The 18249-nt window shown below is 39.0% G+C and overlaps 2 protein-coding genes across 4 annotated transcripts; both read right to left on the reverse strand.

Moving 5' to 3' along the window:
- Positions 1-5618: 5618 nt before the first annotated feature.
- mfsd8l1 (major facilitator superfamily domain containing 8-like 1) lies at positions 5619-13744 on the reverse strand. 2 transcript variants are annotated; one of them, XM_069680146.1, is made up of 12 exons: positions 13427-13744; positions 11743-11928; positions 11584-11646; positions 11324-11443; positions 11105-11184; positions 10654-11014; positions 10134-10207; positions 9788-10001; positions 9511-9633; positions 9193-9323; positions 7223-7317; positions 5619-6967 (listed from the first exon to the last, which is right to left on the reverse strand). In XM_069680146.1, the coding sequence occupies exons 1-11, from the start codon at positions 13500-13502 to the stop codon at positions 7240-7242; spliced, it is 1506 nt and encodes a 501-aa protein (XP_069536247.1). In that variant the 5' UTR covers positions 13503-13744; the 3' UTR covers positions 5619-6967; positions 7223-7239. The 2 variants fall into 2 exon arrangements, with proteins under 2 accessions (XP_069536247.1, XP_069536246.1); XM_069680145.1 differs by having other exon boundaries at positions 7210-7317.
- A 1743-nt stretch (positions 13745-15487) lies between these two features.
- Positions 15488-17752, reverse strand: polr2h (RNA polymerase II, I and III subunit H). Of its 2 annotated transcripts, none has more exons than XM_069680217.1 (6): positions 17590-17752; positions 17021-17105; positions 16660-16743; positions 16331-16424; positions 16056-16139; positions 15488-15861 (listed from the first exon to the last, which is right to left on the reverse strand). In XM_069680217.1, the coding sequence occupies exons 2-6, from the start codon at positions 17091-17093 to the stop codon at positions 15744-15746; spliced, it is 453 nt and encodes a 150-aa protein (XP_069536318.1). In that variant the 5' UTR covers positions 17094-17105; positions 17590-17752; the 3' UTR covers positions 15488-15743. The 2 variants fall into 2 exon arrangements, with proteins under 2 accessions (XP_069536318.1, XP_069536319.1); XM_069680218.1 differs by having other exon boundaries at positions 17719-17724.
- Between the last annotated feature and the right edge of the window lie 497 nt (positions 17753-18249).

Genomic DNA, 18249 nt, shown 5'->3' on the forward strand with positions numbered 1-18249 from the left:
AGGGAGGGAGGGGCCTGTTGGGGCAAGGTTCAACATGTTATTATCTCTGCCTTTGTTTGGGGTGTCATTGAGGATGCACAATGGTGTCATTTTCTTTAAGTGCACGTACACATGAAAACATCTCTGCCCTCCACTGTAGATGCTTATTAACTTAACTCTGCACTGTTTGTACAATAAGACTGCAGAAAGGCTTTCAGCTCATATAATGGCACATATGTTATTTTTCAGATTGTAAAAAAATACTTTAGCATACACAATAAAATACATTTTACTTTGTTTAATCTGTGCGGGTCTGTCTCAGAGTTTTAAATCTCCAAATTGGACTTTTATTTTGAAATACAAATGCTCTTATTCTTATATTAACCAACAGAGTGCCTAAATTCGTAGCTACAACTCTATTAGTGGACTGGTAGAAATATCATACCTTTAAATAATGTGTCCCCTTCATTACGAAGTATCAGTTACAGTCTTCTTGTGATGGTTTATATAACACCAGATAGAGTCGGAGACTAATATGTAACAAGTGTGTCACATTCTTTCACACGTCACGTTCATTCACACTTTGACAAACGCAGCTGCTCAGAGGAGCTGTGTGTAAATCGCAGAGGAAATGTCACAGGGTCATTCAGGCGACTGACTCTGATGATTGTTGACATGACGTATTTAACCACACAACCGGGCTCGCCACATTTGTACCCATTATGCACATTTATTTATTATTTATTTGTTTAAATGCAGAGAGCAGCTCTCGGTTGATTGCCCTTGAAATTAAAATAGCATATCAGTAATGTCTGCCTTTCACATATTTGATGGAGGGGATGTAGTAATTTAAAAAACATACGTGCTGAAAAATGAAACATTTCCAAGTTCGACTGCAGCAGGGCTTGTAGATTAAACATTATTATGTAAAAACAAACTGGCCTATGCTCTGTCAGTATTTTTACATTCAGCTGGAATTCAAACACACAAGATAAAATCCTGCAGGCAACATGCCTGACGCTTTCCTGCCAACCTTCTCCAGCGATATGTCAGAAGCAAAATACCAAAGCTGGCATTAATGTTGACATGTGGACTAACGTGACCTTTCAGACTGAGATGCTTTTTGAAGTACAAAACTACATCCACAACTGCATCGTAATGTGCAAAGAGTTATAATTTCAGGCTCGTCTATGAGGAGTCATACAAAGGCAATCAATAATGTAGCATTACACGCGACGCGGGAATGATTTATAACAATTCCACGCATATAGAAAAAGTTCAAATGTTATCTGACATTGAATTTAATTGCTCTTAATTCTGTAACGCTTCATAAACAAATATTCCAGATGAACTGAGGGATGATTGTAACTCTGTTGAGCAAGCAAAGATTCTTATTCTGATTCTTATCATGATAAAAGCAGAACAAGCATAGGTCTATGTTCGCCTCGGGGAGAATACATGAATGAAATCCTAATTAAGTAAACAGTGTATGCATTTCCGTATTGCCTCATCTTTACACTATGCTCCAGTTCATACAATGCAGGCAGTGTCTTCTTTGTGGAGACATGAGCTCACTATAGTAGCTACAACTGAATCTTTAATGCAGCGGCTCAACAGAAGAGCAACTGAACTGACACCCTTCTTTCACTGCACCAGAACAAAGACAGATATTTATGTGCGTATATCTCCTCCTCCTCCAACCGTAGGTGCCTTAATCTCTCTGCCATCACCCTGCCTCTTTTTTTATATTGTTTTCACTCCTCTCTTTTTTTTCCCCCCGTTCTCATCCGCCCTCCCCAAGTTTGCCCAATTCCCGCTCGGTTCAGCGGCAGGGCACTGGGTCACGGCACTGGCTTGATTTTCACACTGTTCCTTCTACTGAGCGACACATCAAGTTAATCAGGGTTAACAATTGCGGCGGTGCCTTGCTGAGCAGGGCTCCCATCGGCTTAGCCCCGGCCTGGCTCTGCTGATACAGATGGGCTCGTAATCTCTGTTCTGGGAGCAGAGGGGACAGATGAGGGCGGAGGTACATCGAAACGGTGCGTGGGTGGGTGGTGGTGGTGGTGGTCAGAATGCAATTAAGGACGCAGAAAAAGTTTGCGGTTGGAGTTTAGGATATTTCCTGAAAGCAGGGCTGCAGGAAAAGAGGAATGAAGTTTAAGTTGAATAAAAGAAAGATGGCCGCAATTACATTCACCGTGAATTACCTCAACAAAAATGCTTCTTGTACGCCTCCAGAGCAGGCTATAAAACATATCAAATAAAAATGTTAGCGTTGTGAATAAAGGATTCTAGATTGACTGAGATGCATTGAATGAAAGAAAGAAGGAAAAAATAGTGCTACAACGATGAGCAGGAATTAGTATTCTTTTCATACAGTTTAAAAACGAGCTGCATTAAAGAGTCTGAAAAGGTGTAAAATGTGACGTTAAGTATCCTTAATCCCTCCTGTGCCGCTCCGCTCTCAGCGACCACACAGGTCAAGACTTGAAACAGAAGCAGTGCGATGTCGAGAGGTCAAACAGACCATCAGAATTACAAATCCACAGTAAGTGTATGATGTTTTAAGATCAAAGCGAGGAGGAAGAATGCTGTTAGAAGAAAAACTTGCAGCGCTGAAGATGACTGAAGCGTGACCTAATTGGCAAAACAGAACCCCTCAAAAGTGATAGCAGCTGGCTAGCTTCTTGCACAACACAGCCCAGGGTGCCCCGGCTATAGGCTACGCACACTTAATTATTCATTCAGTCAGAAGGAGCATTACACAACAGCGCTTTCCTGTTAGGACCCATGAAGAAGAAAAAATCCGATGCATGTCGCACAGCTTCGGGTGACAGAGATAGAGCTCTTCTGGAGTGCCGTCTTTCACAGCAACCAGACCAAACTCTGCAGATGACCTTTTAAAGTAAAGAAACTGGGATAAAGTTTAACGAGATGGTCTTTTATTTAAACTTTTCTGTCGCAGTGCTTCCTTTTCCTTCACAACTGCTTCTCCCTCGTCCTTTCCATAACCATCTCCCTTTCGAGATGTCGCACCTCTCTCGGAGTGACACATGTATTATTAACAGGAGATTCAAGTGCTATCCATGCCGGGACACTCACATACTTTCACAGGTTTCTTTAGATGCCATCATTTTGATTTGACTCTGGCTCGAGCTGTTTTTGCAGAAACATTAAGAATCCTTGACACCAGTGCACGGGCTGAATATTTCATACGCCTGCCAGCTCAAAAGCACCAAAGTTCAGGCCAGAGAGCACTTTTTATCCATTTATTACCCTTCACAACTAGCTTCATGAAAGTCTTATAATGACCAAGTTGATGGTGTTTATTCCTGAACTGTTAAGTTGCCCCGCGAACAGGGAAAGGGTCTTGTAGAGTGCACGTGAAAGGGGAAGAGGTGGTTGCTGATGCTGCAGTGTCACATGTAAAATATGCATGTTAGGGTAAGCTGTAATATCCCACAAGCCTCTGTGTCGCAGCGCATCATCCAAATTTATCCAAACACGTTCGCAAATCCAATCAGTGAACAAGCCTGGGGAATGAGATATAAAAAAAAAACATAGAACCGGAGTCCCACCGCCCTGCCCTTGCTGCCCTCTCCCGATGAGGGAAAACAGAGTTCACCAAAAGTTCACACGTCCGTTACCATCGTGGAATTTGCCCGATATGCCTCGTAACCAATCCCTGCGATTGGTGAGGAAGGAGGACGAGCAAGCTTACCAAACTTACCCCGACAACTACTGTTGATATGACACACGACGTGTTCTACGGCTCTGACCCTGATACGCAGGGTCGCTGTTCGGTCAGACTGCAGCTGCAGGCGTGTGAGTGTGTGTGTGTGATGGGGGGGTTGGTGGGGGTTTAGGGCAACTAAGGAAAAAAAAAAGCAAAACCCCAAAATATCTCTGTAACTGGCCCCATGTCATAACATTTATGAGCCGGCCCCGCCCAATATCAAAACAGGTTCAAGTAGAGTTCAAGTCTGAGGCCACGCCCCCTCGCCACCACATCACCGGGCAGACAAAGTGTCGTCACAGTGAGAAAAATCTCAGCTACGCCCTACCGTCTGGTTGTGTTGGCGAAGTCACAGCATCACCCAGCGGTGCTTTGTCAAATAAACCAGTAATATGCAACGTTATGAACACAAAGTTGCTTGTTTCATTTGCAAAATGTGCTTGTTCCTGTCTCAGTTCGTGTGTAAAAACGTATCTAACGTATATTTAAAAATATATATATATTGACGTTTTAAATTGTTCATTTGCTACTAACCAAATGTTGAATTAAATAAAAAATATTATAGTTAAAATATTATAGGTTATATTACAAATACATACATTTTGAAGATATAATATAAGTTAATATATATTTAATACGCTATGAAAATAGTTTAAATTTTCATATATGCAGCATGCTATTTCAAAACATCGCTCCAAAATCACATCCTAAAAATATTATTCTGCATTACATAAAGATGATTAATCATTTAATGATTTCAGAAAATGTGAATATTCTGCATTAATGAATCTTAAAAAGGAAGAAATACAAAATAAAAGTTTCAAATTTTAACACATTTGTAACATACATAAATTACATTTGAATATTCTATAAATTCTGATTTATTCATTGATTCAATTTTCATTCAATATTTATACAATTACATTTATATATATTAATAAAACAATATAAATATTAAAGTACTTAAATTGTGTATACACTAATAAAATAATTCCGACTGAACATTAAATGTTGAACTAAACACAATGTCATGTTTGAGGGGAAAAATATAAAAAATGTTCTAATTATTGGTTTAATTACTGTGTAACACATGACCTCTCTATCCAGTTTGGTTCTTTTTATTTCATAGATAAATTGAAATGAAAAACATATATATTTTGAATATAATAACCTATTTGATTATTTTTTTTACATTATAGATCATTCGTTTTTTATGTAAAAAAGAAAAAAAGAATATTGTAGTTAAATGTTATTCCAGATGCAACCCCCCACCACAAGTGAAGAAAAAACATTGAATATAATTTGTGTAAAATATTTCGTTCTTGTTATTTTCACCTTTACAAATATTAAATAAATAATTCTTTTTTATTATAGAACATAAAATATTGATTGTAATAAAAAATAAGGAAAACAATTAATTAGATGAACAATAAAATATAATATTTTTGTCAGTGTTGGAACAAAAATAACTCTATCTTAAGTTATATACTTGTATAATATCTATTTAAACAATGTTTTATAATAATTTTCAAAAAAGGTAAAGGAGAAAGAAATGAATTATCCTTAGTCCCGGAGGAGCCTATTTATTCTTTACACACAGCACGTCTTCTTTTCACAAAACTTTAAATTTAAATGTACTACATTATCGATCAGATAAGTAATCTGATCTAAATCGCTCTACAGACGTTTATGTTTCAGTTTGTAAGATTACTATTTGAATTGATTATGTGAACATGTTACCTAGTTAAAAAGAAAACACAATAAAACTAAATATAAAATTACCTATTTTTTCATATGAATCATATTACAACATTTCTTTAAGTACCATCCCAGCAGTATTTTTGCTCACATTACCGTCCACACAAACGATCACTGCTCCAAGAGAATAATGAAACACAGGCCGGTGAAGCATTGTGCTAGTTTATCTTTGCTGTATAGTGACAGGAATACAAAAGAAACGTTAATGTAGATGTTAGGTGCCCACAGAAAAAATAATAAATAAATGCAAAATAAATAATAAATAACCACAAAGTTCATTCAGTACTTTTGGTGTTTGTAAGTGTAAAACATCAGCAAATTAGGTACAAAAACAAAAAGGTACTAAACATAATCAAAGGATTATTTTTGTTCAACAAAATGCTAACAGTTTTTCCCCCATAACAGTTTGTCTGTAATAGTGTTCTGGACCTGAAGGAGTTTCATGACTTATCAGGCTCAGCCGTATGACAATGATGTGCTTCAATAGAAGGACTTAGAGCGCCCACTAGTGTAGAAAATATGTCCTACACCAGCATCAAACTATTAGAAAGTGTCTCTTTTCTTTAACAGTCACCTTTAGTTAAGGTTTGACACATATAGAGTGTTTTCAAATTATTCCTATATTTATAGAGTGATTAAGTGATAGATGATGCTATGCAAACTTAATATATCATCAGGTGTCTTTTCTCAGACAGTTGTTTTTATCACGTCAGTTATTTTATGTTGTTTTAGTACGTCTTTTTGACAGTCACTCAGCACATTCCCTCAATGGAAAAGGTCAGTTTGAGGTATTAATTATCATAACACATAGTCCAACATTTGATTGACATAATACAACTTTCAAAGAAAATAAAATGTTCATATCTTTTGCCCCCCCAAAAAAATGCAGTGTTAAGGAGAACTGAAATTACATTTCATCAAGGATGAATGCTTCTAACGCATCAACAAAATACAACTTTGAGTAACAGTGGAGGAAAATAAAGCCAAAGCCAAAGAAACGCCATATAGATCAAAAATATTGCTTTAGGGAATATTCCCAACCAGTTTCAGTTGTCTGATGAATATTTCAGATTCCTTTATTTCATGTGAATCAGGTGTTAGGTATCACAGCTTAACAGCTAATTTCTTGTCCTCCAGCACAAGAACAAAGGTCAGCTAAATTCTCTGTCATGTTCCTTAACAGAACAATAAGTCTTTTATTGCATGTGATGAAACACAGGCAAGCATGTGTGTCAATTTTCATCCAAAGCTTCCCGATGCCGTGTCAGCAGGATTCTATATTTCCATGGGAAATATACATTTACACCAGATCAGTACTTTGATCGGCCTCTGCAACATAAAGCTGAGTCCAAGCTTCAGGTAAGCACTCAGGAGACGGTGAGGTGCGAGCTGTTGGTAGCGTGTTATCACCCTTCATGCTGGTCCCGATGCAGAGAGTGAAAGTGTGGAGGGACTGTCAGGTTGCAGGAGAAGGGACTGTTCCGTCGTGCACTGGCAGAAAAGGAAAAAATACAGGATGGGGCAAAGCTGTTATTTATGGTCTTAAGAATATGTGCAAACTAATCACTCATTTTGCATGGGAATATTAGATCATGATCAAACTGCACAGAGACAGTTTTGATTAGTAGTCTCACATTACATACAGGTCTTGTACTAATACAATAGAGGTAAGTGGCTTTTGGCTGCCTGTCATGTCTGCCTTTACTAAGTGTTTGGTATATGTAGAAGGCTGCCTTTCATATCCACCTTTTTGCATCGACGGGTTAGCAGTTCTCTGGGTTTTCCTCTTGCTCCTGTGTGGTGGGTGCAACCAGCCGGTCATATGAGAAAGCCAGCATCAACTGTAAGACAATTAGGTTAGAATAAATGCAAAAAATATGTATACTCTAAGAGAAACACACTACTACTACAACTATTTGAAATCTTAGTTGTTGGTCGAAAAAAGGATTTCCCATCAATTTTTTCCCATTAGGATTTTTCTATTATTAGTCAGCTCTGGCACATTATGACTCTTATTTTCCTTTTAAATATATTTGAGCATGTTTTCAAAAAGCTTTGTTCTTCACTCACTCTCAAAGTGAATCCTGAGAACTGACAGATATGAAGACATGTTTGACTTTTCAGGCTTCATGCTGCGAATCCTAAACCCCTGCTTCAGAGCTGTCAGCCCGTCCTTTACAATAAAAAGTAATGAAAGAAAGAAAAGACGGGAGCTGATCCTCTTGGAGCCAATTTAGAAGAGCGGGCCTGCTTCCTTTTACCTGTCTGGGAGTGTACACACTGAGTCCTTCAGGAACACACTCTGGTTTTTGTTTTGCTCTTTCTCACTGACAGTGGAAACATTTGGTCTCTGGGCTGTGGTTTGAGCATGCTTCATTACAGGCATTACACGTATTTTGTTTTGCTTGTTTGTTCCCGGACGCAAAAGAAGCTGCTGGCTATAAGACGTCAACCCCCATTTCCTATTCCGAACTTAAACCCTTTTCTGTGGTTTGTTTGTTTCTTATTTGTTCCAATTACATTCTTGCTGCTAAACAAGAACTCCCATTGAAAGTTTAGTTTGAAACAGTTATGAGCCCACATTTATACGAATAACGGAGCCAGATTTTAACCATTGCAAGTCCTGCATCTTGTGCATGTGAACAATCAGGGTAAATCACATTCCTATTTTTATTCATACAAGCACATGGTAAAAGGGTTGGGGGGTGGGGATTAAACATATCAGCATCATCGACATAGATGAAAAGAAAAAGCTACTAGAGAGAGGAACATGTTTTAACCTTTTGTTTTCAGCATTTACATATATCAAATTACACTGCTTTAAAATACATCCATTATAACTTCGAGACAGTAAATCTAATATACTCAATTTATGTTGGACTTGGATTTGTTTGGATCTGCGAGGTAAAAATAAATAAATAATTAGACCTTGATAAAAAATAAAAGGTTCCGCTTAATAGATTTGTGCACAATAATGCCACAAACGTAATAATTGTCACCGTAATTCCTTCAAATCAAAGTTTCACTGCAAATTAGGGCCAATCCTCTTAAGTCAACCACGAACTGACAGAGCCTTTCTCAACCCACTCCTTCTTTACAGACCTCTGTATAGTCACACTCACAGCTGGAAGACGCCCCTGTGTCATTAAGGTGTTGGGTTTAAAATACAGTGGAAAGCTTGGGGACTAACCGAAGAGAACAAGAGCTGAAGTAACTTTTTGTAACCATGGTTTCACATAACAGCACTATTAATAGGCGACATTAGCAACAGTAAGGCCGACTCATTAAAATAATCCCCACATTAGGAGAAAAAAGCTTACTTTCAAGCCTCTTTGGAGGCTTTTTGGGGGTTTTTTTCCTCTAAAATCTTTTTGCTCTCAGTTCAGTTTTCATAAGCTGCTTAGTTTTTGCAACAGTCCGTGTAAATATAAAACACTTTAAACTCAGATTAAACCCTCTACCGTTCTCTAAACTAGAGACGGCTGTATTTGATCCTAAACACAATGTAACGTTGAATGTGACTTACATTTGTGGGTGTGTCTCCCACGACTAACACAAGACGACATTGCACATGGTCACTAAAGTTATTATTGGTCTACACATGCGGTTGTAAACCTGTTGGAACCTCCAAAGTGTGCGCAAACAGAGTGGTGGTTAGAGAAAGGCCCCTTTTTTTGGGGTTCATTTTATCTTCTATCTCATTTCCTTTTGCATACCGTAAGCAGCGCCAGCAGTGCCATCATCACCCCCATCATGATATACATGTTATCGGTGAGGCCACCAGCCCACAGAGGGCCCAGGATGGTAGCCAGGCCTCCCACTGAGCGACGCACTCCCTGACTGAAACCTGCAATACACGTGAGACACAAAGATATAAGAACACATCAAAGACCGCGGGGTACAGGACAAATAATAACTTACATCCACACAACTCATTTTTAACACAAAAGCCTATATGAGCTACTGGAAAAAGAGCAGCAAGATTAAATACAATGCAACATGCAATGTTTCCACTAGAGGGCGCAGTTTCTCACCTTGTGTTTTCTCAGCTGTAACTTTGGAGAAGAGGGACACCTGAGCCACGGCGACAAATGGCAGACCCAAAACCTGCAGAAACACCCCAATGATGAACTCGGTCAGCTGCCATGGGTACCCACCTACAGAAAACACCAAGACATTGGGTGAATTAGCACAACACATTTTTCATTATGAGGCTGCTAATATCCTTTGGCTTGCTTTCTGACTGACTGATGTCGCAGCATCAGTAATTGGTGCAGAAAATCTGTGTGATTTTTCTCAGTGAAGTCTGACCTATTGGGTTAGCCAGGAAGATGATGCACCAGACTCCAGAGATGTTGCAGATGGTCAGACCGATGGCCAGGACCACCCGCTCAGCAACACGCCGGCTCAGCCAGCGCACAAACAGGAAGCCAGCGATCACCTCCACACCGCAGAGACAGTACATCACGCTGTTCTCCAGCTCCCCATAACCGAAGTACTTCTGGGTCATCGGGGTCACCATGGTCTGGGGAGGGAATGGGTGAAGGAAGTGGCACATGGCATAAATTTTAATATTAACAAGGTATTTTGTCTCATTGTTTAATCATTATTCAGAAGAATCGTATGATATGCATGTTTAAATGTGTGTTTACTGCACCTCCAGCGCTGTCTGATTGAAGAGGGTGATGAACTGAGCGGTCAGCAGCACAACCACCTCTTCTCTCAGGAACTCTGCAGATTTGAAGAGACTCAGGTAAAGACAGACTTCATGGTTTGCTCATTGTTGCAGAACATCATTCACCACATTCACACAGCTATTTACCTCTGATGTCATACTCAGTGTGGAAAGCTCAAATGCTGTCATTATGTTGTACTGCTTTCTTGTCCAACGATATGTTAGCCAGCTATACCATCAGATAGGAATTTACACCTTTCCAATTGTCAGCCATATTCCTATCATAGTAATCTCTGACAGAAGTGTCAAACAAATGCAATGCAAGGCAACACAAAGCCAGCTGAAGTCTACGATTTTAAACAGGAAAAGTAGTGTTTGAACTGTGAACTAGATATAGAATATTTTACCATCAAGCCTGTAATAACTGGCAGTCACATATCTGATACAACTTGAAGGCCAGATATACCCCAGATTAATATTGACAAAGCAGTCAACCACCCACCTCTGGATATGCTGAAATTCTTAAAGGGGCTGGATGACTCATGGGACTCTTGTGGCTCAGGAGAGAGGGGTGGAGAGACATGATTGAGCGCGGCGTTGGAGACAGCAGGGTTGTGGTTTACGGGGGGGTTAGATGGCACCACTGAGCCGTAGGACCCCACCAGCTCCTGGGAGCCCATTAAAGGCTTCTCCTCGTCATTGCCCTCTTCCTCTTCCTCTTCCTCAGGCTCTCGCTCGTTCTCCTCTTCCCTGCTCTGTGTTGTCGAATCCACCTTTGCCTTCCCCCTCTCTAGAGGTGGCAAGTCCCAGTACATGAAGATGACTGCCAGTTGAAGGAGAATCCACAGCAGGCACATGAACAACTGCAGGAGTAGAAGACGAGTGTTACGACCTTCCTTTGGGACAGTAAAAAGAAAGTATTGTGCACCACACTAGCATATCTTGGTCCTTACCCCTGGTGCAGTATATTTGCTGACCACAAAAGGACCCAGATGGAAATCACAGAGCCTCAGGAAGATGTTAAACGCTGGACCTGCGTCACACACAAAGCAGAAACATGCCTTTAACATGCGTGTAAAGGATACAAAACCATTACAATTCATAACAATTAAACACAAATGATCACCAGGTATTGATTAGTGTTTGTCATTAGAAAGCAGTGGAGCGCTGACCAATCAGAAGGCCAGCTTGTCGACACGCCATGACAGCAGCAAATACAGTCGCCCGGTCCTCAGGGGAAGTACTTCTGGTGAGGAAGCCAAAGATAGACGAGCCAGCACCTGTCCCGATGCCTGAGGAAAATACATCTCATGAGACATTGAGGACAAAACGAAAATGTAGTTCTTTGGATGATTTACACTGCTATGCTTATATTACACTTACACTTTACACTTATTACACCAAGTCAAAGTGTCATTTTGTAAACACTTACCTGCAACTAGTCTGCTTGACAGAAGGAGCCACTTGGAGAAGCCCATAAAGTACATGAAATTACCTGCAGGGTAACACAAGAGTTTAAACATTAAGTAAGCCATATACATTTCTAACACTAGAACAGGAGATAACGTTTTTTATTTTGACATGTACTTACCGACTATCTCAAAAAGGTTGGCAAACAAGATGATCCTCTTGGTGGTCCCCGTTCTGTCAGACCAGTGGCCAAACAGCGGTCCTGACAGGAGGCCACTTAAGCTGAATGCTGACAGGGCCAAACCCAGAAAGTACGGGGCTGCATTTAAAGTCTGCAGGTACTTCCATATCGTGGGCAATATTACAGCTGGAGAGACAGAAGTAGGTAGAGGTCATTTTTCCACCTGACTCTTTGTGCACACTTTAAATGAGATGAGAAGTTATATGCAGTAATGCTATTGTAAAGTGTCTGATTTGAAAAACAGCTTAATAAACACATAAGTTTGACTAACACCGTCTTCCAAACCTGCTGAAGCTACACTAATTATGCTGAGGCATCTGTATAATAAGTCAATGAAGCCAAGCAACCACAGTACAGCTCCAGTGGGTTGCCTGTACGTAAGCATAAATACCTAGGCTGCATCTCTATGGCGTCTCACCAGTGTTTATTAAAACCCTGTGACTCCCCTGAGACTTCCAGTGACATTTGTCAGAGGCTGAGTTAAGGTGGTGCGATATCACCACAAAAAAATATCCCTGTAATTGTACCTATTTACCCGATTGCCTTTATTGAAAACAAAATAGACTCAATTTTTTTACCATCCGTCACAGCTTCCTGAAAACTAAAAGTCTGTATTTGGTCTATAATAAGATGTTGATTTAACTAACTAGTTAAACTAGCTGAACTGTTGAACAGCAAACCTAAGATGATATGTAGGTAAAACAAGGGATTAGAAGACTTTAAATGTTTTCCGTCTCAGTGTACATTGTGAAGTTTAACTTAGGCTGTGGCAGCAGCTCTTGTCAGTGCCTCCAGTGTTATTATCTTATAAACAAAGCATAGTGCTGACCCAATACAATGCAAATTCAATTCTTGGGTCAGAAGACACACAATAACGCGTGCTCTCAGGGAATTCCAGCGAGGAAATTATTTGCTCAACTCACCCGGACAGAGAAGTCTGTATGTGAGAGAGATAGAGCTACATGTTAGAAAAGTTTAATCATCTACTTCAGTTTAATATTAATTTCAACGCAGCTTGATTTAGGAACATCAGGGTCATATATCCTTGGTATTGTTTGGGGTATGTTAGAGATATAAAAAGATATTAAACAGAAATTTCACAGGTTGCGTCTTTTAGGAACGATTTAGTATTCAGCTGTTTAGACAATACTATGACATCGCCAGTATGGAGATGTCTTTGAAAGAAACCATGATGTAGACAAATTAATTTAACACTAAAACGGGACGGTCAAATTGATTATTTCAGTTTATGGAGCTGCGCTTTGACCCACTATTGCCCTCAATGTCGCTACTACAGCCATTGCCAAAGTATTCTCTTCCAAATAGGCTCACATTGTGGAAAACACCTCAAAAAGAGGAAGAAGGCCTTCTTGCACCATGTCAAAAGACTCCAACACTAAACTACTTGTCACACCACTAGCCAACTTTTTACAGACATAAATGTCGTGGAATAATAAGTCTGCTGCGTTGTAATCGCATAAATCAAAACAACATTTAAGTTAGGTGTTTATGGGAAAACTATTAATTTATGACGATCTGTTTAACGTCCTAATAATATTTAAATGTTGATACAGAAAAAAAAAGTTTGGGAAAGCCTCAATAAAAAAAACGTATTACAACCTACCATATTCCACTCCGCTCAGTAGAAACATGAGCCCAATGGTGAAGAATGTCAGCTTCTTTTTCCGTCGGTTATCCATCGTGTTTGGCTGCTACAATCTTCTTTCTTTACTTTGACTGCTCGCCTTCATTTTTCTTCAGGATACATGTCCATTCTAGTATCACTACAGACGCCACAACTGACATAATCCCGAGAGCAGTGCTTCCAATTAAAGCCGAATGCAGGCACATATTACCGGACGTGTCTGCAGTCTCTTTTGGAAAACACTAAGAAAATAAATACATATTGTTCTACATATCTCTTCAGGGAGTGTGTCCAGTTTACATCGGTGAAGTGCAGCAAACTCCCTGAGCAGGTAATGCTTGAAGCACCAGGTCCGACCAATATGGGTCCGACCTGCAAACATTGCACAAGCGAACGTCACTGCGACGCTCCTGCGCAGTTTAATCCGACTACATCACTTCCGGTGGACTAGAATGAATTTGGGAACAATTCCAACCAGTGAACAATCACTCCCCAACAGATTTAATGCACACGATTTGGGTACATTTTTACGTTCAAATGCGACACCAATTAAATAATCTGATGTCATGAATCATTTTGAGCAGATATACTTTGTTTTTCACGGTAAAATAAATACAAATAAATGAATGGATAGAAAAGATAATCTTAAAAAAACAAAGAGACCCTTTTTTGTTTGTTCGTTGTTGTTTGTTGTTGGTCGCAATTTGAATTTGATTTGCATTTAGTGTGTTGTTAGACAAGCGAACACCAAGGGGGGAAACTTACTTGCATGACAGTTAGCACCTGTTCATTGTCACTTAGAATATACTGTATCAGGGGCAGAAAATGTCTCACATTGTACATACACATCCTGTCCTACAGCAACTTCATTGGCTCCTGGTCAAATATAACATCAGTTTCAAGATTTTGCTCCTCACTTTTAAGGCCATCCATAACCTCGCTCCTCTGTATCTCTCTGAACTCTTGCACATCAACACACCCACCCGCACTCTCAGGTCTTCTTCTTCCATTCACCTCCCTGCAACACTCGCCCGCCTGATCACCATGGGGTCTACAGCCTTCAGCCGCTCTTCCCCCCAACTCTGGAACTCACCCCCCCACCCGACATCTGTAACATTGACTCTCTCTCAGTTTTCAAATCCCAGTTTAAAACGAATATTTTTACACTTGCATATTCAGTTTGATCCATCACACTAAACCTCTGTACTAAACCTGTGATTTTATACACTGTAAATTTGTCTTGTTAATTTTGTTGATTGTTTTTAGTTTTTTTACTCTGCTTTGAAAGGCGCCTATAATTAAATTGTATTATTATTACGCTGGCTTTTCCGAAACACATACCATTCATCTCCAATATTTCCAATAAGACTATTAACATGTCTTTCTGTAATAACTTAGTGTATTTTCTTGTTACGAAGCATTACAGCTGTCCTTTTTCCTAGTAAGGCTACACGTTATTTTGACAGCATCACTACAGTCACATGAATATGGCTGCCCTGTGTGAGTCATCATCAGTGTTCCTCCCCATCCTGTGACATCCATTACCACGGACACTGAGATGCCTGTTGCAGACAATAGCTGTCTCTTTACCCTTAATTCAATTAAAGGTATCCTGAGTGTCTACATTTTAGTTTACTGCCCTTCAAGCAAATATACAAGCTGTTCATACCCATATGTGAGCTGGGAGAAAGAGATTATTGTAAGCGTCTTAAAATTACATAAATTCATATTCAGAATGATTTTAAATGTGATGATGTATACATCCACGAGAGCGACATGACCCAGTCAGCCCCAGTTTCTTTATAAAGCTTCTGTTTACTGTAGCACACCGCTTGTCTGCAGTCCAAATATTGAGTAACAGTTTTTCAAATGGACTTCCAGTTCTTTTTGATAAGTAAAATAAAACCTGATTCAACATGTGAAAGAGCACCTACATAGTAGGAGAGAGGTACACGGTACGGTTGGAAGAAAATTAAAAGAATAAATATGCCTAAGCAAAGAGTGATCACAGTGTGATCCAAAGTGACTGAGTAAGAATCATTTGTATAAAAAAAATCTTTATTTACAGTTTGCCAGCAGATGGAAGTTGCTGTAGTTCTTCAGTATCACAGTCTTAAACCTGTAGTCCATTTCCTTGAGATTATAAAAAACAAAATATATACTCTTCAGCCTCTTGGAGATGGTCATGTGGGTCACTTTGGAATATAAATGTGTTCAGAAAGCAGTTCTAGATTGACTTTAAGGTTGAACTGTGGCAGTGGAAGAACCTGGGTAAATTGGCGAGCGCAGTTGGGTCTTAGAAGGCCAGTTTCTTCATGAGGAGGTAGACCCTGGAGTCCACCTCAAAGCCGTGAAGGTTGTTGGCATCTCCCTGAAGCCTCATGAGGAGGCCGCCATACGACACGTACGCAGAGCTGAAAGAAAGAGCACATTAGTGCAACTTGATAAAAATATCTCACACACACAGACTTCAAGTTGGGCAAGTTGATAACGTACAATCAATCCAATACTGTTGATGTTAATAATTTGCAGCGAACAGTACATATATGATAATCCACTGAAAGTGTATGTATCTGAAGTTTAATTAAAACATAGTAATATCACTCACAGGCGTGTGGCTGCTTCTGTTGAGGTTTCATCACCCTCAATCTTGTAAACCTTTCCATACATCACATAATCAAACTGGTCCGCTCTGGAAATGTAAACAAAGTTTTTTTAAGAAACAAATAATCAATACCAGCAGAAAACACTGCATACCACAGGGGACAGCCACAAAAAGATACTCTATATAGACACAAATAGTGTTATTCTTTTAAAAATGCCCACCAAATAGCATGTTAGGAACGTTACAGCAATGAGTGAAGGGAAAATCTTAGATCATACCTAGATGGCCGATCATCCTGAGGATTGTACTCTCCATCGTCTGGTGTTCCATCTTCATATAACGTGCTGGCAATAACCAATCTGAACTTGTCACCTTAAGAAATGCAAACAAAGTGGGTTCAAAAAATACTCACATAAAGAGGGCAATGCTTTACATTTAAGATCATCAGAGATCATCATTTACTCTGATGGTGAAATTTGTTCTCACCATACTGTGTACAAGGTCAATTAAGAATCTAATTGTGCTGACAGACAGAGAAAAACATTGAATGACTTTCAATCTTTAACTGAAATTTGTTACACTCAAAAACAAGGATGTTGCTCTTTACCAAGATCAACTGGATAGATCTGAATGTTCACATCCAAGATGAGGTCCATCTTAAAAGATTCACTTTCACAGTGCAGACGAGATACTGCAACAAATAACCAATAACAGCACAGTGTGGGTTAGTTGGTTTACTGTTATAAAATTAAGGACATTCATTGAAAACTACACTGGATAAATGATGGAAAGCAACAAATTGTCTCAGCATTATGCAAGTAAGGAAATTGTATCTCATGTAAATACAACACCTGAGACTATTACAACTTACAAGGATTTTGATGGTGTCATAACTTACCTCCTACCTAAACATTACTGTATAATAATAATAATAATAATGATAATGATAATAATAATATTTCACAAACCTCTGTCAAACTTCTTGCCATCAGGATCAATGTCCTTTACATCAAATATATCTTCAAACAGAATTCCAGCCATTTCTGCCCTGGGCTATGAACATGAAAAAGAAACACAGGATATTATTAACTTGTATTTCTTAGTGCAGTTTACAAATGTTAATATTGTTATCGTAGCTATATTTCATAAAATCACTAATAAAACACAAATGACTGCTGATTGGGATGAATGAATGTAGTTTTTTACCTTCAGATCACACAATAAAAGCAGCCTTTCTGACACCAGACATATTCACAGTCACTACTTTTATTCTGAAACTAATGTACCCAAGACAGTACAAGTGTGGCTCAACTAAAGCTACTTCCATCACACAGAGATTAAACTCATTCAATGGATTGGTTATTCAAATAAGCTTGCTTTACTTTTATTTAACAACGTTGCTGCTTGGCATAGCTGAATTGTTGTTACCCAAAGTTACCACTCCTTAACATAACGTTAACAAACAGCTACTGTAGTATCTCCTACTGAAGCTAGCTGCTAGCTTTAGCATGTTGTCCACACAATTCCCCAAGCTTACCTCAGAGAAGATGAACTTGTTTTATTATATTGTGCGCAGAATGACACCGCAGCCACTGCTTCTGTCTCTGCCAATGTGTGTATTAATTTTTCGCTAAATATCTTATTCGAGTAAAACTTAATTCATTACCCTGTTCAACAGAGTACCGCGCAGGAACAATGTGCTCAACCTTTGACACACAAACTACTTCCGGTCGAAAATGAAAACTCGTTCCTTATTATTTTAACAATGTTTATGTTAAAGGTAGTTAGGCGAATTGTTATTAGTTCATTAATTTTCCATAAATATCAAAATATATACACATAGAAATATATAGAACTAAACGTTATGTTTTCAGTACAGACACAAAGAAAGCATTTGTGGAATATTTGAAAGAGATAGGAATATATCATAGGTTATAGAGTTTATTATTATAATTATTATTATTATTATTATTATTATTATTATTATTATTATTATTATTATTATTATATCTGATGTAAAGTAATCCTTAGACAACTTCCACGCTACATACTCCGGTACAGTAGGTGGCAGTATGCACCTAAGAAGTAATGGTTGCAACCCGCCAGTAAACTAAAATAAGAAGTTCAGCGCCGTTAGTATGTACGACACTTGCCTCCACTTTCCAGCCCGAATTTCTCAACCATCTGGTTGCTAGGT

Source organism: Semicossyphus pulcher, unplaced genomic scaffold (genome assembly GCF_022749685.1).
Source record: "Semicossyphus pulcher isolate SPU_LCO1_2020_fin unplaced genomic scaffold, fSemPul1.0.p SCAF_4, whole genome shotgun sequence".
In the NCBI taxonomy this organism is placed as follows: Eukaryota; Metazoa; Chordata; class Actinopteri; order Labriformes; family Labridae; genus Semicossyphus; species Semicossyphus pulcher.